Source organism: Haliotis rufescens, unplaced genomic scaffold, assembly GCF_023055435.1.
Source record: "Haliotis rufescens isolate VD_foot unplaced genomic scaffold, xgHalRufe1.0.p SCAF_9, whole genome shotgun sequence".
NCBI classification, from domain to species: Eukaryota; Metazoa; Mollusca; class Gastropoda; order Lepetellida; family Haliotidae; genus Haliotis; species Haliotis rufescens.
This window is the reverse complement of record NW_025964383.1, coordinates 17,062,637-17,089,853: the sequence shown is the minus strand read 5'-3', so window position 1 is coordinate 17,089,853 and position 27,217 is coordinate 17,062,637. Positions and strand designations below refer to the sequence as shown.

Sequence of the window (27,217 nt, the reverse complement as noted above, 5' to 3'; positions counted from 1 at the left end):
GAAAATCTGTTCACAGCACTGTCATCGAAAGTGCTGCAATTCACTGTAGGTTCCCATGGCATGGCTTCAAATCCGGGTTTGCCCTGATTAAGTTTATTGTTTTTTGACACAATATACACGTTGAGGGTTTCACCAATGTGGTGAACATGAAAGACCTGCCTCACTTCAGGCTTTCCTCCACATCAAACAGACACGCCTTGATACAGCTGAAACACTGATGGTTCAAAGCAGTGTTGAACCTAACTTACTCACTCACAAAGCTGACTCAATGTCATTTACGGGGGCATGGGTGGCCCAGTCGTCTAAGGCAGCGTGATTCATTGTGCAGAGTTGTGCCAAAAACCTATGATTGTGGGTTCGAATCCCGGTTTGCCCCGATTATGTTTCTAGGTTTGTCAGCACCATACTGTGCTCATGGGTTTCACCGAAGTGGTAAACGTCTGAGACCTGCATCACTTCGGACTTTCCGCCCACATCAAGCTGACACGCCGCGATATAACTGGAATACTGTTAAAAGCGGCATTAAACTCAACTCACTCACTCACTCATTTTGTGATCTGGATTTATTCATGCACTGAAACCCAAAATTTAAACACGAGGCAATTTATCTAATTATGGACAAAAGGTAGGCCTCCTAATAATAGGATGTGGAAAGCTCAACTTGCACAGATATATTGCATATCTTTTGTGTCGTAATAGGTAAGTGTTGCCTTGCTTAAACTGTCACTTATAAACAGTGCAGTTGGCCAAAGGGAGATAACTTTTCATCTTATCTACAGATTATGGAGCTATTTGAAAAAGTCAAACATTAAGAATGTTGTGTTTAAGTTAAATATTTTCGATGTATTTCATACTCTGCACCATGTGCTACATGTGTTATACATGATGTCCGAAGTATTGCTTTGATAATATTAGATTTGACCAAATCCCTTGAGCACCTTGATTAAAAACATGAAAATATTTGGAAAATATCTGTTGATGCAAAGTTGACAATACACATGCTCTGGAAATCATGCAGTCAACCGAAAGCTGCTTGTTTGTGAACTGGATGTCGATTTTGTTATGTGATTTTGAATGGACTATGCATAGACTTGTTTGTCCAGCAAAAATGTAACTCTATAATTCCTGACTAGTTTTTGGCAAGGGTGGAAACTGGACTTTTATAGTCAGTTAACTCCCTTGCCTCGGGAAGATGTTATTTACAGGCTACACTGTTTTAGATGGAATAGTGCTGTCTGCAATGCAGGGATCATTGTTTTTAGGGACATTGAACGTTTGCAAAAAAAATGTCCAAAAAGAATTTTTTTCAGATTTGGTCATACAGGCAATACAACAAATGTCCTTATGCATATGTCGGCAGCAATATTACAGGTGCTGTTAAACAACATGTTTATTTAGGAATTGACATCAATATATTGTGCTAAATCAACTTAAAAACTAGTGTGCTTATTTTGTAAATAAAGCATATTGAAATCAATTCTTACATTGAACATGTGATTGTTTAGCATCACCAGTACTAATGGTGCCGACAAATACATGTGTACATTTGTTGTATTGTATATATGACCACAACAATCGACTTCATTTTCAAGGACTTTAATCATCGACAAAAAACAAACTGTAGACAACAATATGATTTGTTTGTTTGTGTGTTGTTTAACGCCGCACTCAGCAATATTCCAGCTATATGACGGGGGTCTGTAAAAACTCGAGTTTGGACCTGACAATCCAGTGATTGACATCATGAACATGGATCCAGGCAATTGGTATGGGATGACATGCATCAACCAAGGACAACAATCCGAAATTAGTGACATCGTTCAACACAATAATGCAACATACTCCCTTGTGTCAGCCAATCAGGAAACAGTAGTCCATTAGTGGGCGTGGCCTAAAACGTCAGTTTATGTTACAAAAATTGCTTGGTTTGCCAATCAAATGCCACGGAATCACTTGCAATATATTTCTTTTTTTTTAATTAAAAAATTTAATCCAAGGAATCAAACCGAAAATAGATATAACATATATTCAATCGAGAAATTTATTGCTATAAAAAAGGAAGACGAAAATAACTTTAACAAAAATTAGTCACTTTTATTCTCAGCATTTGATTCTTAGCTCTTTATGAATACATGTTTTGTTTGAGTTAGATTGTGTGTTTCAAACTGGTTAGTTTGAAATGTGACACTGTTTCAAAACCTATTAATTTTAAAGAGTGTATTGTGTCTTTCTATTGCAATCCCAAATGTGTCTTGGTGGGATACTGGTGTCTTGGTGGGACTACTCGGGGAACAAAAAAAATAATTAAACTATATAGTTACCGTATTATTAATTGAAATGCTTCTATCTTTTCCAGCCCCCGACGCCGGCCAAGAAGAACCGGACTGTATATTCCACTGTGCCAAAGAATGCAAAGAAGCAAGCCAAAGACCTGATGGTCCGACAATGTATTGACACATACACATGCAAATGTCACATGATCAAATTCAAATATGAAAAATATGCGGGCAGTTATCAACAGTTACCTGCGTAAGTATACCTCCATCCCTGTCAGCATCACAAACTGGTTGATAATGTAAAGTTATATTCTGACCTGATTATCTAGTGGCTTTTACGTTGTCGCATGACAGAGTTATCTCCATTCGTATTCCACGCAAATTCGACCCGTGAAGATCAGGGGTATAATAGGTCTTCAGCAACCCATTCTTGATTTAAAAGGCGACTATGCTTGTCATAAGAGGCAACTAACAGGATTGGGTGGTTACTTACTGATTTGGTTGAAGCATGTCATCGATCCCAATTGCGTGGATCGATGCTCATGATGTTAATCACTGGATTGTCTGGTCCAGAGTCGATTATTTACAGACCGCCGTCATATAGCTGGAATATTGCTGAGTGCGGCGTTAAACAACAAACCAACCAACCAACCAACAAAATGGCCCCCATGGCGATCTTGGGTTAGAATAGGTCCCCAGCAAACTGTGCTGGTTGTAATGGCCACATATGAATCGGGTGACATGGTAGTGTTTCCCCATACCCCAATGCTGTGGATGTTGCTCACCATATCAACCACTGGATTGTCTGATCCAGACTCTACAGGCTGTGATCATAAAGCTGCAATATTGCTATTAGTGGTGATAAACAACAAACACACATTAACCCCCACATGGATGGCATGGGGGAGCCCATGCTTGGTGTCTTTCTTTCATCAACATAACACCATTATAATGTATTGGGTAATAAAAGTTTTATAGACTGTGTGTAAGTTAGTATAACTACATGTGATCTGTTTATCATTGTCATACTACAGGAATTACAAATCGATGTATAAATGTTGCTAAAGATGAGTTATCATCAGACAGGGCGGTGGGGTTAAAGCGTTTGCTCGTCACGACGAAGACCCGGATTCGATTCCCTACACCGGTACAATCCGTGAAGCCCATTCCTGTTGTCCCACGCCATTATATTGCTGGAATATTGCTAAAAGTGGCGTAAAACCATACTCACTCACTATCATTTGACAGCATTTAAAATTTTGCCTTCAGCGCAGTGAAGCTAATGGCGTCCTCCGGGAATGTTGATGCTTTTAGAGTGCTCGTCTATATGTTAACATGAGTAATTGAGCATACAGAGAGAGATCCTTTATCAATCTGATATCTACCCATTTTTAATGTCTTCATATAGACTCAACACATTACGAGAAACACATTCCATTCACTCGCCACGTTTTTCCTTTAAACGCTCGTGAAAATGTGTCGGTAAAATATGTTACCATGGGAACATGCAAAAGAAAATGTCACAAAATAAATGAAGGCAGATGTCTTGTTCTTGGAAGCCCACATTGAGACGGAAAAGAATATATTTGCTGAATCTGAAAAAAAGATCATCAAAAAGAAATGTGGAGAAATTTCTAATTTAAATTTGCTTTTTGTCTTGAGCTATTTGTAAATAGATGAGCTGGGTCTGTGTTGTATGTTTCGGTGTTGTATTTACTGCCATTTACAGTTGGAGTTGTTGGAGCTGTCATAGCTGTCTGAGCCCCACATGGGTGTGGGTTGAAGTGGGAAATATTTACATATCAGGGCTGTCTGTATGCATGTTTTCCTGGGGGTGCTAGGAGTGCCCATCACAAGTAACCATTATACAGCCCTGCCTCATATTACTGTAAAGCCTCAACATATTGAGCTGGTCTGTATATCTGGGTTTTAGATTGAGTCATTTTTTCTAGGACATTGCCACTGGTACGAAGCTCAGGTCAAGTAGAATTCTGTTCCATCTACAAAGCTTTGCAAATACTAATCCATTTTCTGAAACTGAAAATTAGTAGAAAAATAGACTGAAAAGATTTTGGCACAGAAAAGTTCGGGCTGGTAGACTCAAAAGTTTTTGGCACAGACAAGTTTGGGCTATTAGACTCAAAAGTATTTGGTACAGACAAGTTTGGGCTAGTAGACTTTAAGGTTTTTGGCACAGACAAGTTCGGGCTAGTAGACTCAAAAGTTTTGGGCACAGACAAGTTCAGGCTAGTTGTCATTCAAAATCTCCGGAAGATAATGGGACATATTTTTAATTTTACTGCTGATGTACACTATGGAGGTCAGTCCTATCAAAATTCATGGTTTGCTGAAAACGTATACTAATCCGGCTCTTCACAGGTTAATAGGTCTGTGTGAAGGTATGTAGGATATCCATTAGATTGGCTGAATGAGTGAGAGAATTCTGTTTTGTACAACCTGTGGATTAAAACAATATATACTACTCAAAAGAAGTTACGGATCACCCAGTTCTTTCATATTGGTAATGTTAATCTGTCATGGCATGAGAGATTAACTATTGTAATATGAAAGAATCAGGTGATCCTTAACTTCTTTTGAGTAGTATAGATAATGATTTGGATACTCTGAGCCAACATACCTTAGTTTACGAGAATATACACAAGGTAATCTTAATCCCTGGATGTAAAACAATGCCTAGCTGAAAAGAAAATACAATTTGAAAGGCAATTCAATATGTCATGTGATTTTTTTTATCTCAAATTTCAAATTTGTACTGACCAAGTTTCTTACCACCCGTTTGTTTACCGGAATTCGCTGAAGGGGTATGGTGTTATTTTTTTCTGCTTGTAATGCTATAATATATGTTTTCTCCAAAAACCTGCTCGGGGGGTGTGTGCATTATACTTGGGTGCGCACTATACTCAAGAAAATATGGTACCCATATTTCAGAACAAAAGTTAGGTAAATAAAGTTATACATGTAGCAGATATCTGTCTTTATCATCCATCTATAGGGACCACAACAGAACTTTTGTAAAACGAAGGTTACCTCAGGCCCTCCCTTGATAAAACAGGCCAATAATAAACACAACACACAAGAAAGTTATTTTGCTTCAAACTGACAATTTAAGAATGGAGACATGCCTCAATGTGAGTGCATGAAGCTTTTGTTGTTCTGCTGCAGTTAGGCTCAGTACACACTGATAGTGCTGTCTAAGACTTGTTGGAGCCAGGCACTTAATATGGTGAAAACATCTGGTCTGATGAACCTTGCAATACAATAATCCACATTTTGGGGTACCGTATTCGACATAATAAGTGCCCAGGTCGCGCTCAAAAATAGAATTAGGGGCTCTTATTAGAATATTATTTTGGTGAAAAACAACGGCGTCAATCTCATTATAATCAGATCTTAGTTTTCGCTACCGCTAAACAAAGATCTGAGGACATCCCATTACGGGTCACATCAGAACGACCTTTCGCGAACTTTGACCGATCAATGAAATGACTGACAAGAAATTGACATTAGCCAATCAGAAGGCAGCTTTCTCGAGATTTACGACACTAGTTTTCAAACTGGCAACTACGCTTTGAAACATATTTTGACGTATTCGTGATTAAAAATGTTGAAACTGATAAAAAGAACATTCTGGAATGGCTTATTATAGATGGTCTATATTGTATGGATATAATCATAAAACCCGTACCTGTCGTTCGGAATACCCTCTGTTAAATATTTGAGGTTGCATGATTAGAAAACACAATCCGTCTGTCACTTTCATGATCTGGTAAGCGACGCTCTGATTGGTTGGATGAAAGGTCGTTCTGACGTGACCCGTAATGGGTTGTCCTCAGATCTTTGTTTAGTGATAGCGAAAACTAAGATCTGATGTAAATGAGATTGCAACAGAGTTAAAAATCGTAAAATACGTGGTTTATGCTGACAGCCTGAAATGTTTATTTAGGACAGATTTTTCCAGAATATAATTTTTCCATAATTAAGGATGCATATAACACACGTATTATACACGAATAAATAAGTCTTGTGTACATTGATCAATCGGAAGGGGTGCTTATTGGGATTGTTCACAAGCCAATATATTAGCAAATATCGCAGTGGGCGCTTATTACGTTGAATATGGTATGTCTAAGATCTTGGCACAATATTCGGCACAGACTAAAAATCTCCACTCTTATACTAATCATAGTCAATAACCCAGTGTTACTCAGTCAATAAAAGATGACTTCATCACTGCTATGTTAATATAGGATGCTGGAGCACTGTCAGCATTCTTATTGAATAACTCAGCCTAGCTTCCTACCTTCACACACTTGGTGTTTAGCACTCAGCTAGACATCATCTCACATCAGGGTTGGTGTGGAATCAATATCAAGTCAAGTCCATTGCTGTCAATATTTTTATACAGTTCTCAATATATCTGGTTTGTAGATATGTATACACTTGATTTTAGTAGTGTTTCTGTAAGAAATTAACCATTTAGGAATAGATGTAGGGGATATTTAGTTATCATTTGTTGTTCTGTATCATGCTTTGTGATTCTTATATACAGAAAGCTCTAGGTAATTTTACCCAAATCATGGGTCGTTTAAAAAATGTCGTTGGCAATTATCTGAAAAGGACGGGACACTATTCTCTTCATATCATGCCTAAAGTGAAAAAGTACTCTATTTGTTTTGTCATAGCCAATAGAGGAGGCCTATCTGAAAATATAATTGGTATCAATTGTTTTTTTTTACAGTATTTGGCAAATGGAAATATCCCAGTATAAATAGTATATGGCAGAGATTTAGCTGGAGAGTAGCTGGAGAGTTGTTAATGCGACATAAAGCCGTTATCAGTGTTTGACTGTGCATGTTGAGAGATCCTTGTCTGGAGAGTTAATTCGGAGGATCAGTGAGTGTATTTTGGTATTTCTGTTAATGTAGCTGCATAATACTATGGCCACCGCCTCCGTGGTCTAGTGGATAGAGGATCTGCCCGGAGAGCTGAGGGTTGGTGGTTGGATCCACGGTCCAACCAAAAGATGGTATTTGTTGTTTCCCTGCCTGGCGCTCGGAATTAAGGTAGGGAAACAACAAGTATCGTCTTTTAACATCTTTTGGTTGAACCGTTGTTTCCCTGCCTAGTGCTCAGAATTAAGGGACCCATGGAGTTCCGGGGTAGAATAGGTCTTCAGCAACCCTTGCTTGCCGTAAAAGGTGACTATGCGGGATCGCGTTGTCAGGCTCGCTGACTTGGTTGAAGCATGTCATCAACCCAATTGCGTGGATCGATGCTCATGATATTATTCACTGGATTGTCTGGTCCAGACTCGATTATTTTCCGACTACCGTCATATAGCTGGAATATTGCTGAGTGTGGCGTTACACAACAAACCAACCCACCAAATCAGAATTAAGGGGCTAAAACAAGGACTGGTGGGCTCATACTAGTCATAGGCAGTACACTGTGTCTGTCCAGGGTGTTCACGTTAAACTGCGGCATTGTATCTCAGTGGGATAGCACTGTAAAACCAGCAGTAATCTTGACTTGTACAAGCAGTTCCTGCATTGATTGAGTCCGACTAGAGTCGCTGTGTGAACTCAATCAGTGTGGACATTCCTGGGATATGATGGCTTCTCTGTGGCCATGTAACTGACCACTGTCTTGTATCGACCTGGACGGAGGACGAGATTGATCCTTGCCTTTATCTCCCTCCAAGGAGAAGTAGTAATAAGCAGCAAGATAAATCAATAAGTTACTGTGTGATGTAATTAACCCTGATGTTGAGGCTGTCCCTTCATGTTGGTGTTGAGGTGGTCCCTTCATGTTGGTGTTGAGATGGTCCCTTCATGTTGATGTTGAGATGGTCCCTTTATGTTGGTGTTGATATGGTCCCTTCATGTAATTTGTTTGTTCGTTAGTTGTTTAATGCCACACTCAGCAATATTCCGGCTATATGACGGCGGTCTGTTCAATAATCGAATCTGGACCAGACAATCCTGTGATTGACATCATGAGCATCGATCCACGCTATTGAGATTGATGACATGCATCAACCAAGTCAGCGAGTCTGACCATCCGATTCTGTTAGTCGCCTCTTACGACAAGCATAGTCACCTTTTGCGGCAAGCATGGGATACTGAAGACCTATTCTACCCCTGGTCCATTCGGGTACCCTTCATGTTGATGTTGAGATGGTCGCGGTTCATGTTGGTGTTGAGGTGGTCCCTTCATGTTGGTGTTGAGATGGTCCCTTCATGTGGCTTCAAGTACTTAGGAACCCACTTCAAATTTAGGATAAATTTATCATGGCACTTTCACATAATTCGGAATTGCAGTGTTGTCTCTGATACAATAAAGCCTAGTTGTGGCTTATTAAAACACATTATTCCATTTGCGGGTCCAGAATGAATTGGTTTTCATCAGAGAAATTGATCCATGGTTTATTGAATATTCTGATGATATCATCCAGTGAAGTCATCTGGTGATATCACTTTCGGTTTCTCAGACAAGTAATAGTATTATGTCACTGCCTGCTTTTAACACTATCCCTAAATAGCTGAAAGAGGTGTGTCTGGTATTCAAGTACTTTTGTAGTCTGTCCATTACAAATTATTATCCCCATCACAGATATGTTTTTGTCTGATTGATTTAATAACACACTGGCATATATTTACTGCCAATTCTTATTAAGAACTGTGAATTCATAAAATTAAATGTAACGATGTACAACATCATGTCTAGAACACTTGGAACATGCCATTGGTGAGAAATACCACACCTTGGGATGGTGTTGGTGTTATCAGGTAGGAAACCGAGACAGACTGGAGGGACAAAGGCACTGGGAGATAGCCAGTCACAACAGTTCACACCTCATCTCATGCTGTTCAGGGATATTTGGCTGGAAGTAGGAAAACACAGCCAGTTTTGCGAAAAAGGTCAACCATCTAAGTGTGTAGTTGAAAAAGGAATGAATAATAATATATCTATGTTTTTCTAACAGATCATCATCACAAGTAAGGATTTGAAAGTTGGAATGTTAGCAATGACATTATTTATAAAATATTAGCGAGACAAGTTGCGACATTTGTAGGAAATTTAAAAGATGTGGTTACAAGCTGCAGGTCATTTCATAAACTTGTATACATATATCATTGTTTATCGGGGAGTAAAAGTACATATATAGGATATCTTTCAGTTTTGTATTTTCAAATATACCTCATTCGACTGTTTTGACAACTCAGCAATATAATATTATCATGATTTGGATGAAAGCTTAAGTATCCCCCTATCAGTTAGTAACATGTCAGCAAATATCATATGATTCTGCAAAACAATATGTGAAAGGTTTATGTATAATGAATTCTGCAAGCATTTTCTGTAATGTCTATCATTAGATAAAGGTAAGTGGATGAAAGGAACTCCCAGGTAATGTCCAGTCAGTTCCATCCATGGGTAGAAAGTATGAAATCCCATTCATGGCATCCATCTTGAGAAATGGCTAATGTCATCCATCTTGAGAAATGGCTAATGTCATCCATCTTGAGAATTGACAAATGGCATTCATCTTGACAAATGACTGATGGTGTCTGTCTTCAGTAATGTTTGGTGGTGTCCATCTTGATTAATGACTGATGGCATCTATCTTGATTTATGACTGATGGTGCCCGTCTTGAGAAATTACTAATGGCATCCATCTTGACAAATGGCTGATTGTGTCCATCTTGAGAAATGACCTATGGCATCCATCTTGAGAAATGACTAATGGCATCCATCTTGAGAAATGACTGATGGTGCCCGTCTTGAGAAATTACTAATGGCATCCATCTTGAGAAATGACTGATGGTGTCCATCTTGAGAAATGACTAAGAGTGTCCATCTTGAGAAATGACTGATGGTGTCCGTCTTGAGAAATGACTGATGGTGTCCATCTTGAGAAATGACAGAAAGTGTCCATCTTGACAAATGGCTGATTGTGTCCATCTTGAGAAATGACCTATGGCATCCATCTTGAGAAATGACTGATGGTGTCCATCTTGAGAAATAACTGATGGTGTCCATCTTGAGAAATGACTAATTGCATCCTTCTTGAGAAATGACTAATGGCGTCCATCTTGAGAAATGACTAATTGCATCCTTCTTGAGAAATGACTAATGGCGTCCATCTTGAGAAATGACTGATGGTGTCCGTCTTGAGAAATGACTGATGGTGTCCATCTTGAGAAATGACAGAAAGTGTCCATCTTGACAAATGGCTAATTGTGTCCATCTGGAGAAATGACCTATGGCATCCATCTTGAGAAATGACTGATGGTGTCCATCTTGAGAAATAACTGATGGTGTCCATCTTGAGAAATGACTAATTGCATCCTTCTTGAGAAATGACTAATGGCGTCCATCTTGAGAAATGACTAATTGCATCCTTCTTGAGAAATGACTTATGGCGTCCATCTTGAGAAATGACTGATGGTGTCCGTCTTGAGAAATGACTGATGGTGTCCATCTTGAGAAATGACAGAAAGTGTCCATCTTGACAAATGGCTGATTGTGTCCATCTGGAGAAATGACCTATGGCATCCATCTTGAGAAATGACTGATGGTGTCCATCTTGAGAAATAACTGATGGTGTCCATCTTGAGAAATGACTAATGGCGTCCATCTTGAGAAATGACTGATGGTGTCCGTCTTGAGAAATGACTGATGGTGTCCATCTTGAGAAATGACTAGTGATGTCTGCCTTGAGAAATGACTGAAGGCATCCATCTTGAGAAATGACTATTGGCATCCATCTTGAGAAATGACTAGTGGTGTCCATCTTGGAAAATGAAAAATGGTGTCCATCTTGAGATATGGCTGATGGTGTCCATCTTGGGAAATGACTAATGGTGTCCATCTTGGGCAATGACTGATGGTCTACATAGACAAATGGTGTCCATCACATTACTCTTTCACTCACTCCATATTGTTTGGGTTGCAGGGCCAAGAAAAATGCCAATCTTCAGGAACAACTATTCGAGATTGATGCAGAGATGGAAGAAAAAGATGACGTGAGTTGATGTTGCTTTTTTTCCCTTATAACATCATTATGTAACTGTACAACTGTAATTAGTGAGACTGAAAGATTTGTGTTTCAATATTAACGTAATAGCAGGTTCAAACAAGCTTCCTAAGGGGATTCGGTTAGATCCCCAGCAACCTATGCTGGTCAAAAGAGGCGACTAAAGGATCAGGTGGTCCAGCTTAGTGACATCGTTGATTGTGTCTCATTGTACCCCAAAGGCGTGGATCGTTGCTCACAATATCAGTCACCAAATTGTCTGGTTCAGTATCAATTTTTTTAACAGGCCCCTATCATATAGCAGGAATATTGTGGAGTGTGGCATTAAACAATAAAAAAAGAACAAAAAAACTAAGAATAAAGCTGTAATTTGAAAAGTATTGGTTTGATTAAATGTTCATAATAATGTATTATCATGGGTCATCAATGTCTTCAAGGCTGTGACAAGTTAGATACCAGTGATTGAACGTGAAGGTTAAGATGCATCAAACTGACTGAAATTCTCCTTCCAGGACACTCTGTCACGGTCGATGTCCTCCACCATCACCAGGAAGGGCTGGCTGTACAAGGGGCCTGACTCCGGCAAGGACAACATCATCAGCTTCACCAGGGTACGTCACGAAGTTGTTACTACCGTGATACACCTCTCGATGTTGTTACTACCCCGATACACCTCACGATGTTGTTACTACCACGTTACACCTCACGATGTTATTACTACCATGATACACCTCACGATGTTGTTACTACAACGATACACCTCACGATGTTGTTACTACCCCGATACACCTCACGATGTTGTTACTACCACGATACACCTCACGATGTTGTTACTACCCCGATACACCTCACGATGTTGTTACTACCCCGATACACCTCACAATGTTGTTACTACCCCGATACACCTCACGATGTTGTTACTACCCCGATACACCTCACAATGTTGTTACTACCACGTTACACCTGACGATGTTGTTACTACCACGTTACACCTCACGATGTTGTTACTACCACGATACACCTCACGATGTTGTTACTACCATGATACACCTCACGATGTTGTTACTACCACGTTACACCTCACGATGTTATTACTACCATGATACACCTCACGATGTTGTTACTACCACAATACACCTCACGTTGTTGTTACTACCACAATACACCTCACAATGTTGTTACTACCACGTTACACCTCACGATGTTGTTACTACCATGATACACCTCATGATGTTGTTACTACCACGATACACCTCACGATGTTGTTACTACCACAATACACCTCACGTTGTTGTTACTACCACAATACACCTCATGATGTTATTACTACCATGATACACCTCACGATGTTGTTACTGTCACGATACACCTCACGATGTTGTTACTACCAAGATACACCTCACGATGTTGTTCGTTGTCAGTCATTATTGCAGAACTTCATAAATTTTACATTTTGTATATTTTACAGAATTAAATATATGCTAGTTTCAATGAAATATCAGTCAATTTACCTTGAGTGATTTTGTGGTCTAATGAATAGAGTGCAGAAGGTCGGTAGCTTGATCCCCAGCTGCGTCAAAGGACGAAAAAAGATGGTACTTTTTGTTACCCTGCCTGGTAATCGGTATTAACAAGACTGGTTGGCTCGGAGTCAGTATACTCTGTTTCAGATGGTTATCCATGTTAAACTGCAGCATGGTATCTCAGTGGGCTAGCACTATAAAACCAGACTAGTACAAGCAGCCATACACATTCATGTATTTGCACGTCTCTATATATGTGCAGTATACACAATGTTAAAACTCCATTTCACCTCACCTCACCTCACCTCACCTCACCTTGAGTGATTGTTTCATTGCAGCAGTTCAAACGGCGCTTCTTCGTGTTGAAGCAGCAGACAGACTTCACCTACATCCTGGAGTTCTTCAAGGATGAGAAGAAGGCAGAGGTGAAGGGCGCCGTGTATCTCGATCTGGCTACTGATGTCATCAAGGTACACACTGCAAGCCACAGAGCGGCAATATGAAGTAGAAGTGCTGTAAATTAGACATCGGAATGTCGTCTTAACATTTTTAGGATATCACAGTCATGAGACTGACTTTAAAAAAGATAATTAAATGTGCATAACTGTTTGACTAGTAAGTACCATTTCTTTCTGACGATGCACACATTCCTTTTGACTTGTATATGTTTGAGTAAAGATAAAGCTTTAGTCAACTTCAGTGTATGCATGATATTATCGTTTGATACATGTATCTAAATAGTTTTTGCCGGAGCTGCGGTAAAACAATTCCCAATCAGACATTTTGTTCCCTACTCTTGAGATCTTTAGCGGGTACCTAGGTAGGGTTGGGTAATAGGGTGTCGAGTACCTGGGGGGTCAATTTGGACTCGTCCCAGCCCTATCTTGAGGAACTGACAGTAAAACCCCATTGTAATCCAGACTAGAGTAGGTACCCAGCACCTTATGTGTGTATCATATTATGATGGGTGGTCAGGTGACTTAGTTGATGCCGTATCATCGTACCCAACAGTGTGGGACGTTGCTCACAATATTAATCACTGAATTGTCTGGCCACCATCACAGAACTGGAATGTTCAAACACACACGTGCTGTCAGAAAGAATATTTTCTTTCGAAGAAAAATTCAGGTTTCCACACAGAATATTAGATTATCAGCCCCTAGGAACATCCTTCTTATAAATCATGTGTCATGTTTTGGTGATTGAATCCAATCTACTGGATTTTTCCAGAACACGAAGAAGGGCAAGTTCTGTTTTGAGATCCGGATGAGTGAGGGGTCGTCATGTCTGTTCGCTGCCGACAGCGAGGTGGACATGGAGGAGTGGATTGTGACCTTGAACAAGGTCATCAGTGCGGCCGAGACGGCGTCCCAAGTGTCCAGGGACAGCATCAAAGGTGACAATGGAGATGATCATGATACCACAACAAACACCACAGATGCAACATTAATGGAACTTAATGCACTAGCTTTTTAGGGGCGGTCGGGTAGCCTAGTGGTTAAAGCGTTCCCTCGTCACGCCGAAGACCCGGGTTCGATTCCCGACATGGGTACAATGTGTGAAGCCCATTTCAGGTGTCCCCCGCCGTGATATTGCTGGAATATTGCTAAAAGCGGCGTAAAACCATACTCACTCACTCACTCACTCACTAACTTTTTAAGATTTAGAATTTGAGTCAATGATGTGGTTATGGGGTACGTCTGCTTCCTGTAGGAAATGGATACAATGAATTCTGATGCTGATAGACTGTTCAAAGCAGAGTTAAACCCAACTCAATCATCTCAGTCAGATATTGATAATGATGGAATATTTTTGTCATCTGTGGATTTTGTATCCTTCCAGAGGATCTCCCGGCCCCTGGTCATGCCGAGAACTACAAGGAGAGTTCCATGAACCATCCAGTTGTAAAGGTGGGTATCGCCCTCGACAACATAACATTTGGCACCGACAGTGGAGTTCACCAATGAAGTATAAGTTTTTAAACTGATTCCTTTTGGAGTTTCATCCCATATTTTGAAAACATGCTGTCATGCTGAAATACTGTTGAAGTATATCACAGATTCACGAGAGATCATGCTAAAACTTTGTATGGGAGGAAAACACCATTTTCTGATTTGTTTGTCAGATATTTTTCTCAATTTCAAACAGCAATATGCTCTAGGGGAGATAACTCTCTGTTGCAGTACTCGAGAGAATCAGACACGTCGCTATCCAGTGCCCGCCAGGAGGGTCGACAGAACCTCTTCCACGTCTACCCAGACATGAGGGTGAGTCCACGAGTTCCTTGTGTCAATAGTGGGGTTTGCAGCACATTTGAACATTGCAGACTGAAGGTTGATGGTTGTGTACAGATGTCAAGCTCTTACATTCCTGTACACAAGACCAAAGATCCATGGTTGTGTACAGATGTCAAGTTCTTACATTCCTGTACACAAGACCAAAGGTCCATGGGTGTGTGCAGATGTCAAGCTCTTACATTCCTGTACACAAGACCAAAGGTCCATGGGTGTGTGCAGATGTCAAGCTCTTACATTCCAGTACACAAGACCAAAGGTCCATGGTTGTGTGCAGATGTCAAGTTCTTACATTCCAGTACACAAGACCAAAAGTCCATGGTTGTGTACAGATGTCAACCTCTTACATTCCTGTACACAATACCAAAAGTCCATGGGTGTGTAGAGATATCAAGCTCTTACATTCCTGTACACAAGACCAAAGGTCCATGGGTGTGTACAGATGTTTAGCTCTTACATTCCTGTACACAAGACCAAAGGTCCATGTAAGTGTACAGATGTCAAGCTCCTGCGATCATGTTCGTCACGGTAAAGACACATGCACCAAATTTATCAGAACAAAACCATAAGTTAGTGAGACTTCTATTAAATTTGTTGAAATTGTGTCTCAATTCAGAAATGATATAGTTGTCAAAGTTTGAAAGAATGGGCATTTCACAAGATCATTTCTTGCAGAGGACAAATTTTGAAGAGGAGGAGGTAGAAGAGGAGGACGAAATTGATGTGTTTCCGAAGCAGGATGCAGAAAGATTTCTCCTCCGCCTTGAAGAGTTCTCCCTGAAGCTGCAGGTCAACATGGCCGACGAGGGTCTGGGCAACAAACACTGTAACGTGAGTTGGTACACGGAGACTGTCAGGGAGCTCTGACCTGACAGATAGGTCTTACAGGGCAACAAACACTGTAATGTGAGTTGGTACACGGAGAATGTCGGGGAGCTGTGACCTGACAGATAGGTCTTACAGGGCAACAAACACTGTAATGTGAGTTGGTACACGGAGACTGTCGGGGAGCTCTGACCTGACAGATAGGTCTTACAGGGCAACAAACACTGTAATGTGAGTCGGCACACGGAGAGCTGTGACCTAACAGACAGGTCTTACAGGGCAACAAACACTGTAATGTGAGTCGGCACACGGAGAATAGGTCTTCAGCAACCCATGCTTGCCATAAAAGCCGAGTGTGCTTTTTGTAAGAGGCGACTAACGGGATCAGGTGCTCAGGCTCGCTGACTTGGTTGATGAATGTCATTGTATCTCAATTGCGTGAATCAATGATCATCATATAAAGTACTGGATTGTCTGGTCTAGACTCGATTATTCACTAACCAGTCATGAATGTAGTCTTGTAACAGCACAGTTCAAGTCCCATCAGATTACCTGTGTCACAAGTTACTGCAGTAGTTATGTTTCCTTCTGTCTTCAGCCGGAACCCTTCTTCATCTCATTTGCCTTATACGATGCCAAGGAAGGCAAGAAGATTTCAGAAGATTTTGTGGTGGATCCCAATGAGCCTGAAATCAGTCGCATGATCCCCCCCGATGTCCTGCAGGCCTCTGACAAGCTGCACACAGTGGATGGGCTTGAGACGATGCCGGATCTGAATGGCCTGAAAGAAGATTGGCTGCGACACAAGCGACAGGTACACAGGTTCATGGGCCGGGGAAACTGTTCTGAGGGGCGGGGGGGAGGGGGGTAGCCTAGTTGTTAAAGTGTTGGCTCGTCACACCTAGGTTTGATTCCACCCGGACACAATGTTTAAAGTCCATTCTTGATATGGTTGGAATAGTGCTGAAAGTGGTGTAGCTCACTCGCTGTCTTTTGCTGGGATTTATATTGTGCTATATCCACACCACAGGGGCATGCTCAGAGCGCTGCACTATTATTACCCCGATCAATGGATTAGTGTGCACTCAACCATCATTCTCCTCTCCCTAGGGAGTATACAACCCATGCTGCCTGTGAGGCCCTAGAAGGTTAACGACATTGCCTTCTCATACTACCGAGTACCCATGCACTGCTGGTTGAACAGAGGCACATTTAAAACAAAGTCATTTGCCCAAGGAGACACCACATGATACGAGTGCTACAGTGTGGGGCAGGACCGAAGCTCTAGAAACTCTCAAGCATGCCGAACACTGTCACTCACCCAAGATGTGTTGTTTCCCATGTGTATTCATGCCTCTGTGTCCTTGCAGGGTATCTTCACCGTGATCCGCCGGCACTCGGAGATTTACCTGGTGGCCAAGATAGAGAAGGTGCTACAAGGGGGAATCTCGCAGTGCGTGGAGCCATACGTAAAATTAGCCGACCAGAAGATTGCAACAAAAGTCCATCGGCAGATGAAACAGCTGTGTAATCACATTGGACATTACCGCATGCCCTTCGCCTGGTCAGCAAGGTGAGACAGACTAGAACAAAACCTCAATGTTGAATGTGTAATCACATCGGACATTACCGCATGCCCTTCGCCTGGTCAGCAAGGTGAGACAGACTAGAACAAACCTTGATGTAGAATGTGTAGTCACATCGGACATTACCGTATGCCCTTTGCCTGGTCAGCAAGGTGAGACAGACTAGAACAAAATCACGATGTAGAATGTGTAGTCACATCGGACATTACCACGTGCCCTTCGCCTGGTCAGCAAGGTGAGACAGACTAGAACAAAATCACGATGTAGAATGTGTAGTCACATCGGACATTACCGCATGCCCTTCGCCTGGTCAGCAAGGTGAGACAGACTAGAACAAAATCACGATGTAGAATGTGTAGTCACATCGGACATTACCGCATGCCCTTCGCCTGGTCAGCAAGGTGAGACAGACTAGAACAAAATCACGATGTAGAATGTGTAGTCACATCGGACATTACCGCATGCCCTTCGCCTGGTCAGCAAGGTGAGACAGACTAGAACAAAACCTCTATGAAGAATGTGTAGTCACCATCATAGGTGAAAGAGGCTGAGGCTCTTTGTCAGTCCTGAGGCCCTATAAACACTTTCTTTGTCTACAAATTCTGTGGCAATTAATGATTACTTTTATTAAACAGACACAATATGTTTATTGTCAAGAACTAGGCAAGGGGCACCAGACCATGGAATAGCTGATCTTATCAGATATGAAGAGAACTTTCATCAAGCAGTTTTGTGTAGTAAGCTTAATGGTATTCAAATGTAATATGAAAGTGTTCACCCACATCTGTGTGGAAACTTTAAGGTTTTAGGGTGTTGATTAATGTCCTTGGAAGTTTTCTAGTTTGCATCATCATTGCTTGATAATCCATAGATATAGCTAAAACCTATTTGTGGAGGGTCACACACGGTATGAGTTGGAATCAGTGAGCTGAATGACGTCACTCTTGACCGTTGTGTTATGTATTAATCTGCCACTGTAATCATGAGAGTAGACAAAATATGCATCGATTTGATGCTAAAATTGTGAGAATATCGGATGTGTAAGAAACAGGTTACTGCACACAAGCCTATCAGATATACTGTTTATCTTACAACTGGTGGTGAGGTAAATGGTGTCTTACAGCAACTCATGCAGTAACCTCTATTTACAGCTGACTTTGGTTGAGACCAGATCCATTGTAATTTGTATGCTTGCAGACCAATCGGCACCACAGCATATGGGCACACAAACCTGCCCATCTACAGACAGGAGGGATCCAAGATGTCGGAGGAAGAAATAATCAAACAACTGCAGGACTTCAAAAAGTAAGAACCCATCCAGCAGTAGAAACTAACATTTTTTGTCCCCTAGTCCTTATAATGACAACATATAGCAAAACCCTTAAAAATGGCAAATTTCTACTAGTCCTTATGATACCTTAACTATTGGGCAGTTTGGCAAGGACTACAGGACTATTGCCAATTTCTACCGCTGCCATCTAGTTGTAAGTTGTGGCAGAGTATTGTGACTAAGGGACAGTAGGGAAGTGGTAGCGGGTAGATCCCTAGCACTGTGGTGCTGGTCATGGGAGACATTGTCGGGTGATGAGGCACTGTGACATGGTTGATTGAATGGCAGGGACTTTGCTCATGCTATGAACTACGTCTGGGACGAGTCCAAATTTACTACCCGGGTACCCAACTCCTGCTGTACGTCTTAAGAGATGGGTACAAAGTGTCCGTTTGGGAATGGTTTGACTGTAGCCTTGGCAAAATGTATTTAGGTACGCGTATAAAATGATCTGAAGTTGACTGAAGCTTTATCTTTATCTTTATTCAAACATACATAAGTCAGAAGGAATGCGTTCTGTGAATGTGAATATTAGTGACTTGTAGTGTAACCATGGAGTTTTAGATACTTTTTGTCATTAAACAATACATCACATGACTAAGCATGGGTCCGGTAAGTTCTGTGAGTACCTGGGTCCTACTCAGTACCCACCGGACCCGAGTACCCAAGTTACTCGTCCCAGCTTCTGGTTTGCCTGTCCAAGACTATCATTTTCAAGCTGCTTTCATGCGGCTGTATAACTGCTACCTGTGGCTTAAACCCCCCTCACGCACTCAAACAATGATCCAAAATATGCTGATTTGGCATTTATCACTGTCAATTTCCATAAAGTTATTAACATTATTATTGCTGGTGTATTTCTCAAACATATTCTCCACCCAGTTATTATCAGAAAGAATATTGTTCATTCTGTTCCCGTTGCAAGTTCTATAAAGTTGTTCAGATTATTATTATATTTCACAAACATATTCTCCACCCAATTATTATCAGAAAGAATTTTGTTCATTCTGTTCCCGTTGCAAGTTCTATAAAGTTGTTCAGATTATTATTATATTTCACAAACATATTCTCCACCCAGTTATTATTAGAAAGAATATTATTTGGTTTATCCTGTTGTTTCTAATCCAATGTTGTGTTTGTAGACCAGAGAAACAGAGCAAGCTGCAGAGTATCCCCGGCGTGCTGAGGATCTGGTTCGAACATGTGCCCTGTAGCCAAGTCATCAACAGTAAGTGTTTGTCCTACACAGGGTTGCCCAGGCGTCTAAAGTTTCTTAATTGTCTAAGGCTTCTTGGTCGTACGAGGTTTTTTGGTCGTCTAAGGCTTCTTGGTCGTCTGAGGCTTCTTGGTTGTCTGTGGCTTCTTGGTCATCTAAGGCTTCTTGGTCCTCTAAGGCTTCTTGGTCATCTGAGGCTTCTTGGTTGTCTAAGGCTTCTTGGTCCTCTAAGGCTTCTTGGTCCTCTAAGGCTTCTTGGTCATCTGAGGCTTCTTGGTTGTCTAAGGCTTCTTGGTTGTCTGAGGCTTCATGGTCGTCTAAGGCTTTTTGGTCCTCTAAGGCTTCTTGGTCCTCTAAGGCTTCTTGGTCCTCTAAGGCTTCTTGGTCGTCTTAGGCTTCTTGGTCATCTGAGGCTTCTTGGTTGTCTAAGGCTTCTTGGTCCTCTAAGGCTTCTTGGTCATCTGAGGCTTTTTGGTCCTCTAAGGCTTCTTGGTCATCTGAGGCTTCTTGGTCATCTGAGGCTTCTTGGTTGTCTAAGGCTTCTTGGTTGTCTAAGGCTTCTTGGTTATCTGAGGCTTCTTGGTCATCTAAGGCTTCTTGGTCATCTAAGGCTTCTTGGTCGTCTGAGGCTTCATGGTCGTCTAAGGCTTTTTGGTCCTCTAAGGCTTCTTGGTCCTCTAAGGCTTCTTGGTCGTCTAAGGCTTCTTGGTCATCTGAGGCTTCTTGGTTGTCTAAGGCTTCTTGGTTGTCTGAGGCTTCATGGTCGTCTAAGGCTTTTTGGTCCTCTAAGGCTTCTTGGTCCTCTAAGGCTTCTTGGTCGTCTAAGGCTTCTTGGTCCTCTAAGGCTTCTTGGTCGTCTTAGGCTTCTTGGTCATCTGAGGCTTCTTGGTTGTCTAAGGCTTCTTGGTTGTCTAAGGCTTCTTGGTCATCTAAGGCTTCTTGGTCGTCTAAGGCTTCTTGGTCGTCTGAGGCTTCATGGTCGTCTAAGGCTTTTTGGTCCTCTAAGGCTTCTTGGTCCTCTAAGGCTTCTTGGTCGTCTTAGGCTTCTTGGTCGTCTTAGGCTTCTTGGTCATCTAAGGCTTCTTGGTCATCTGAGGCTTCTTGGTTGTCTAAGGCTTCTTGGTTGTCTAAGGCTTCTTGGTCGTCTAACGCTTCTTGGTCGTCTAAGGCTTCTTGGTCGTCTAAGGCTTCTTGGTCGTTTAAGGTTTCTTGGTCCTCTAAGGCTTCTTGGTTATCTAAGGCTTCTTGGTCATCTGAGGCTTCTTGGTCGTTTAAGGCTTCTTGGTCGTTTAAGGCTTCTTGGTCGTTTAAGACTTCTTGGTCGTCTGAGGCTTCTTGGTCGTCTGAGGCTTCTTGATTGCCTAAGGCTTCTTGGTCGTCTGAAGCTTCTTGGTCGTCTAAGGCTTCTTGGTCGTCTAAGGCTTCTTGGTCGTCTGAGGCTTCTTGGTCGTCTAAGGCTTCTTGGTCGTGGCGTAAAACCCACGCACTCACTCACTCACTTTGTCCAACACAAGTATAGTATCAGCGTAAAAAATGAACAGGTCTGGCAGTTATACAGGATTAGCCTAGTGGTTAAAGTGTTTGCTCAGCACACTGAGGCCTAAGTTGGATGTTCCACCTGGAAAAGCCTGAAGAAATCACTGATACCTGAACACTAGACAAAACAACAGGCTTGAGGGATAGTGTCGATTTCTATCCAATCGAGGTATAACTTGAATACTGTTCAGCGTTTAACACAACTCACTCACTCTCTCACTGTTGACTTTCACAGATGTGCTGACCCCCTCTCTAGTGCCTGTACACCCCTTCCCCAACCCCCCGGCTCAGGTGCCAGCTATAGAGGTGCAGGAGTTCGTGCCGGACAAGGCCCCCCTGTACACGTCCTACGACTACTACCTGAACCATCTGTACGTCTACCCCCTCGCCCTCAAGTACGACAGCCAGAAGACATTCACCAAGGTAGGCAACATCTTCAAATAGACTTCAGGGTTGCCCAGTGATTCACGGTGCAGAGTTGTGGCCCTTAGGCATTCAAGGATCCTATGAAATACCTTTGTGGGTTCCATTCAGGAAACATCTTAGACCTGCATCAACTGCATCCTCCCACATTAAGCTGTGATATGGTAAATGTTTGGCTTAATTTTTAACATTTAATGTGTACAGAATTGACCGTATGATACATACCACTCCATTTTTGATAGGGATATTTCTTATCTTTTGAAGACACACAAAATTTATTCTCATTATCGCATTTGACGTAATAAGCGCCCTGGGCGCTCTCAAAATGAGAAATAGGGGGCTCTTATTAGAATATTATTTTGATGGAAAAAAAACAGTTGAAAGATAAATTTCGCCTGACATGTTTATGTACGACAGATATATTTTCCAGAATTTAATTGCCCATAATTAAGGGTGCATATAACACACGAGTGAGTATTATACGCAAATAAATAAGTCTTGTGTACATTGATCAATCGGAAAGAATTGCTAATTGGGATTGTTCACTAGCCAATATATTAGCAAATATCGCCATGGGTGCTTATTAGAGCGGGGTGCTTATTACGTCGAATACGGTATATGTCAAGTGTGTATTTAAATAGGATGACATGTCTGATTTTCCCTATCAAAAGTTGAGTAGTATGTAATGATATAAAGTTTCATTAGAAATTATCTAATGGGTGATCTTACCTTTCCATGTAATATTATTCTTACATTTGTTAAGCGCATAGTGATACATGTATATCACTTAGTATCTAGTCCATACAACATGAAGGGGTGTGTGCTTGTCGTAAGAGGCAACTAACGGGATCGGGTGGTCAGGCTCGCTGACTTGGTTGATATATGTCATCGTATCCCAATCGATACTCATGATGTCAATCACTGGATTGTCTGGTCCAGACTCGATTATTTACAGACCGCCGTCATATAGCTGGAATATTGCTGAGTGCGGCGTTAAACAACAAACAAAACAAACAAACAGTGATACTTATGTAAGGGTCACAACTACAATCAGAATGCACAGTGTAATGTGATAGACATGTGAAACTAGTAATCCAATATGGATTCCTCCCAATGCTGGCTGAGATAACCTGTGGGATTTAGATGACCCAAGTGACAACTCGCATTTGAAGAGAGTTTGTAAATATCACTGGTTTCTTTATGATGAAGGTGTGGTGGGTTCGTCAAGTGGTTAAACCCTTTGCAGGGAGCAATGTGTCCTATTCTGCCTCTTGGCATGACACAGCTGGAATATTGCTAAAGGCAGTGTAAAACCCAACTGACTCACTCACTCACTTTATGAAGACATAGTTAACCTATCAGCACATCGGACAGTTCAGTACAATGTTGCTGGGTTGCAGGCGCGGAACATCGCCTGCTGTATCGAGATGAGGGACTCGGACGACGAGGGAGCGGTGCCACTTAAGGTGAGCATCATCGTGTTCAGTAAAATGACATTAATCTTCAGCCGATATTAGCTGCTTGTCCGAAGCCTGAGTTCAGTGAAATTCTGTTCGGTTTAGTAAACTCATCTGGTAATAGTCTAATAACATCATCAAAATCTACAGAAAATGATCCTTATAGTAATAATCAGGGGCGTAAAACCTTTGCCTTCTCTAACCCTACCTAAATATTTGTGGATCATATGGACCCATGAAGATCCGGGTTAGTGCTGGTCTTCAGCAACACATTCTTGTCATAAGAGACGATTGATGGGATTGGGTGGTCAGGGTCGCTGACTTCTTAGAAGCATGCATTTGCGTTGATCGATGCTCATGATAGCAATCACTGGAGTGTCTGGTCCAGACTTGATTATTTACAGACCGCCGTCATATAGCTAAAATATTGCTGAGTGTGGCGTTAAACAACAAACAAACAAACAAGTTTATTATATGGTCTATTGTGAGATGATAAAAGTCAGTAGGAAAATGAACTTAAGGGGAGACTACTCTGCAGCAGGTTCAGGTTACACAAGACCAAATGTTTCCCCATAGACTTCTATCTATCCAGACACTACTGTCCGGATGAACAGGGTTCTACTGGACATCCTAAAGCAGATGTAGTATGAAAGCTTGTTGTCAGTGTTTGCTTCTGTTTGTACAACAGTGTATATACGGTCGCCCCCATACGTCGGTGTTCACGACCGAGGCCACCACAGCTGTTCTCCATCACAACACCACGCCGGAATTCACAGAGGAGGTAAGTACACTGGCCTGATGTCTTCAGGTGGCACAGTCAGCTAAAGTGCTGCAATTCACTGAGTTTCAGGCATACTAGAAACCTGTGATTGTAGGTTCAAATCTCAAATTTTATCATGTGTTAATGTTATATACTTGCCAAATGCCTTCGATGCGCAGGAGATAGCATACTGGACCCCAAGATGATGTTTTGAATGAGTAAACATTATGTTGTACCAGCATCTTGTTTTGTTCCATTTATGAACTTCAGTCATACTAATGTATCAGATTGCTTCTGAATTAGAAATTTAGAATTATACAATATATCGTGATATTTCTCTTTGTTAAAACAGAGTAATGTATGGTACAAGCATTGTTGTCTTGCAGGTGAAGATAGCACTGCCGACTCAGCTCAATGAGAAGCACCATCTGCTGCTGAAGCTGTACCACGTCAGCTGCGAGGCCTCCAAGACCGGCCCCAAGACATCCTCTTCCTCCCTCAAGTCCAAGAACAACATCGAGTTCCCCATTGGCTTTGCCTGGTTGCCCTTGCTGGGAGACGGCAGGTTAGCAAGCCTGCAGCAGACAGACCACAACACTCTAGGGGGACACGAGTGGCCCAGTCGGCCATTGCCCATACCCCCATCGCCCCGTACTATAGGCGATGGGGGTACTGGGGCGCACCACCCTGGACAAGTTCCAGCCCCTGAAAATGCTTCCATGATGGTCTTATGTTTTATTTATTGTATGATGTCAACCACTGGATCATCATGTATGACTAGCAAAATGTAGCAACTGCTTAGCAAAATGTATGACTCGGCCTAGCCGAACTGCAGTTCGCTGTGGAGAGCTGTCTTGCTTAGGTGTGCCAGAAACCTGTGATTGTGGGTTCAAATCCTGCTTCACCCTGATTATGTTTCTAAGTTTGTCAGCACCATACCCATGCTGTTTTGTGTTTTGCCAAAGTGTTAAACGTCTGAGACCTGCACCACTTTGAGCTTTTCTCCCTATCAAGCTGACACGCCATGATATAACTGAAATACTGTTCAAAGTGGCATCAAACCCAAGTCCCCCAGCTTCATATCGTGTCCATTGGTTTCATCAAAGCAGGGACTGCCTCCGTGGTCTAGTGGTAGAGCGTCCGCCCGGAGAGCCGAAGGTCCGGGGTTCGATCCCCAGCCGCGTCATACCTAATGATCTAAAAGATGGTACTTGTTGTTACCCTGTCTGTTGCTCGGCATTTAGGGGCTAAAACAAGGACTGTTTGGCTCGGAGTCCGTATAATGTGTCTGAGTGGGCTATTCATGTTAAACTGCGGCATGGTATCTCAGTGAGCTAGCACTAAAAATCGGCATCAGTCCGGACTAGTGCAAGCAGACACCCACACACGTGCATGCACGTCGCTATATATAAGTGCAATAATCTTGGATGCGATGTTAAACCCCATTTCCCCTCACCTCACCTCATCAAAGCAGTTGCCTTCTTGTATCAGCACAGTACCACACCCTGTACATAGGACTGCAGACAGGGAAGTGCACTCTGTGCTACCAAACTTGCTGCCACCTCACCCTGTACCTTATAGTAAGGCTAAAAACATAATAGTCTTGGTTCTCAGGCACCGCCCGCATCATCAGAAAGTCTGCCACACGTTAGGTTTTTATTTCCTTTTAAGAAAAAAAATGCCTAATACTTTAAGAAAAAACAATGCCATTCAATATAGCATGCAGTTACTTCCCTTTACATGTGCACTGCTTCACTGTGCATCTTGTGTTATGGTCATGGCGGCAATAGGAGTTTGTATGCTTGTTTATGTAGGGAGGCCCTTTCCCAGGTCGATGGTACACTGTTTATCTGGCTACATACTAGTTTGAACAAGCAAAAAAATAAATAACCACCGCCCACCCACACTACATGTTTTATAGTCATTGCCTGAGAACCAATTCTTGTATTTTTTAAGCCTAACCTTAATGGTCGCTGTGTTTCAGGATCTCGGTGGGCGAGCGGACGATCAAGGTGGCTGTGAACCTACCCCCGGGCTACCTCAACAGCGAGTCTCTGGGGCTGGGCAGAGGGGTAAGTAAGGAAAGTCGAGTTCTAGTTCCCTCTGCTTTCAAAGCCAAGCTTTGAGGCGGGTTGGTTGGCCTAGATCCTGCTTGTATGTAGCCATGCTTCCAGCTGGTTCGGTGTAGCAATAGTGCTTATATATCTTATGAATACAGTGTCTGACATTAAGTCTGGAAATCAAGGGGTCCTGGTCCTGACCTGATGTAAAGGTTACAAGGGGGCACGGGTGTCCCAGTTGTCTAAGGCGCCGCAATTCGCTGTGCAGAGTTGCGTCCCTTGGATACGCCAGAAACCTATGATTGTGGGTTCGAATCCCGGTTCACCCTGATTGTGTTTCTAGGTTTGTCAGCACCATACCCGTGCTCGTGGGTTTCACCGAAGTGGTAAACGTCTGAGACCTGCATCACTTTGGGCTTTCCTCCCACATTAAGCTGACACACTGCGATATAACTGGAATACTGTTAAAAGCGGGGTTAAACCCAACTCACTCACTCACTCACTCACTCACTTTAAGGTTACAAGTTGGGAGGGCTGTGTAAGGTGTTCAGATGAGTCGTTCACCCCAGGACTTCTCTTAATTACAGACACTGTGAATTATTAGCTCACTGCTTCAAACTTGGTGATGGTCATATATGTTGGACTCGGATATATCAGCCATAGAAACAAACCTTTTTTTATAGTCCACTAGTCCGCTAGTCTTATAATAACATATTGCAAAACCCTTTAAAATGGCAGATTTCTTTTAGTCCTTATGATACCTAAGCACAGGGCAGTTTGGCAAGGACTAACTTAAAGGTTTGATAATTATGATAATCAATGATATCCTCCCTATCACTACTCAAACCAAAGGGAAGTAACTCTATTCTG

General features: G+C 42.0%; 1 protein-coding gene across 24 annotated transcripts in view; it reads left to right on the top strand.

Moving 5' to 3' along the window:
* Window positions 1-27,217, top strand: part of LOC124119718 (dedicator of cytokinesis protein 9-like) — a 190,253-nt gene that overhangs the window by 69,112 nt on the left and 93,924 nt on the right. For 20 of the 24 annotated variants that reach the window (XM_046482334.2, XM_046482337.2, XM_046482345.2 and 17 more), the window contains exons 3-19: window positions 2,357-2,529; window positions 11,257-11,326; window positions 11,850-11,948; window positions 13,199-13,330; window positions 14,091-14,256; window positions 14,703-14,770; window positions 15,044-15,127; window positions 15,830-15,985; window positions 16,578-16,793; window positions 17,350-17,552; window positions 18,763-18,870; window positions 20,038-20,123; window positions 21,883-22,070; window positions 23,471-23,536; window positions 24,216-24,308; window positions 24,674-24,852; window positions 26,272-26,368. In XM_046482334.2, the coding sequence (XP_046338290.2) occupies window positions 2,357-2,529; window positions 11,257-11,326; window positions 11,850-11,948; window positions 13,199-13,330; window positions 14,091-14,256; window positions 14,703-14,770; window positions 15,044-15,127; window positions 15,830-15,985; window positions 16,578-16,793; window positions 17,350-17,552; window positions 18,763-18,870; window positions 20,038-20,123; window positions 21,883-22,070; window positions 23,471-23,536; window positions 24,216-24,308; window positions 24,674-24,852; window positions 26,272-26,368 (2,184 nt within the window). The remainder of the gene's footprint in view (window positions 1-2,356; window positions 2,530-11,256; window positions 11,327-11,849; window positions 11,949-13,198; window positions 13,331-14,090; window positions 14,257-14,702; window positions 14,771-15,043; window positions 15,128-15,829; window positions 15,986-16,577; window positions 16,794-17,349; window positions 17,553-18,762; window positions 18,871-20,037; window positions 20,124-21,882; window positions 22,071-23,470; window positions 23,537-24,215; window positions 24,309-24,673; window positions 24,853-26,271; window positions 26,369-27,217) is intronic. The other 4 variants (XM_046482343.2, XM_046482341.2, XM_046482340.2 and 1 more) reach the window with 1 other exon arrangement.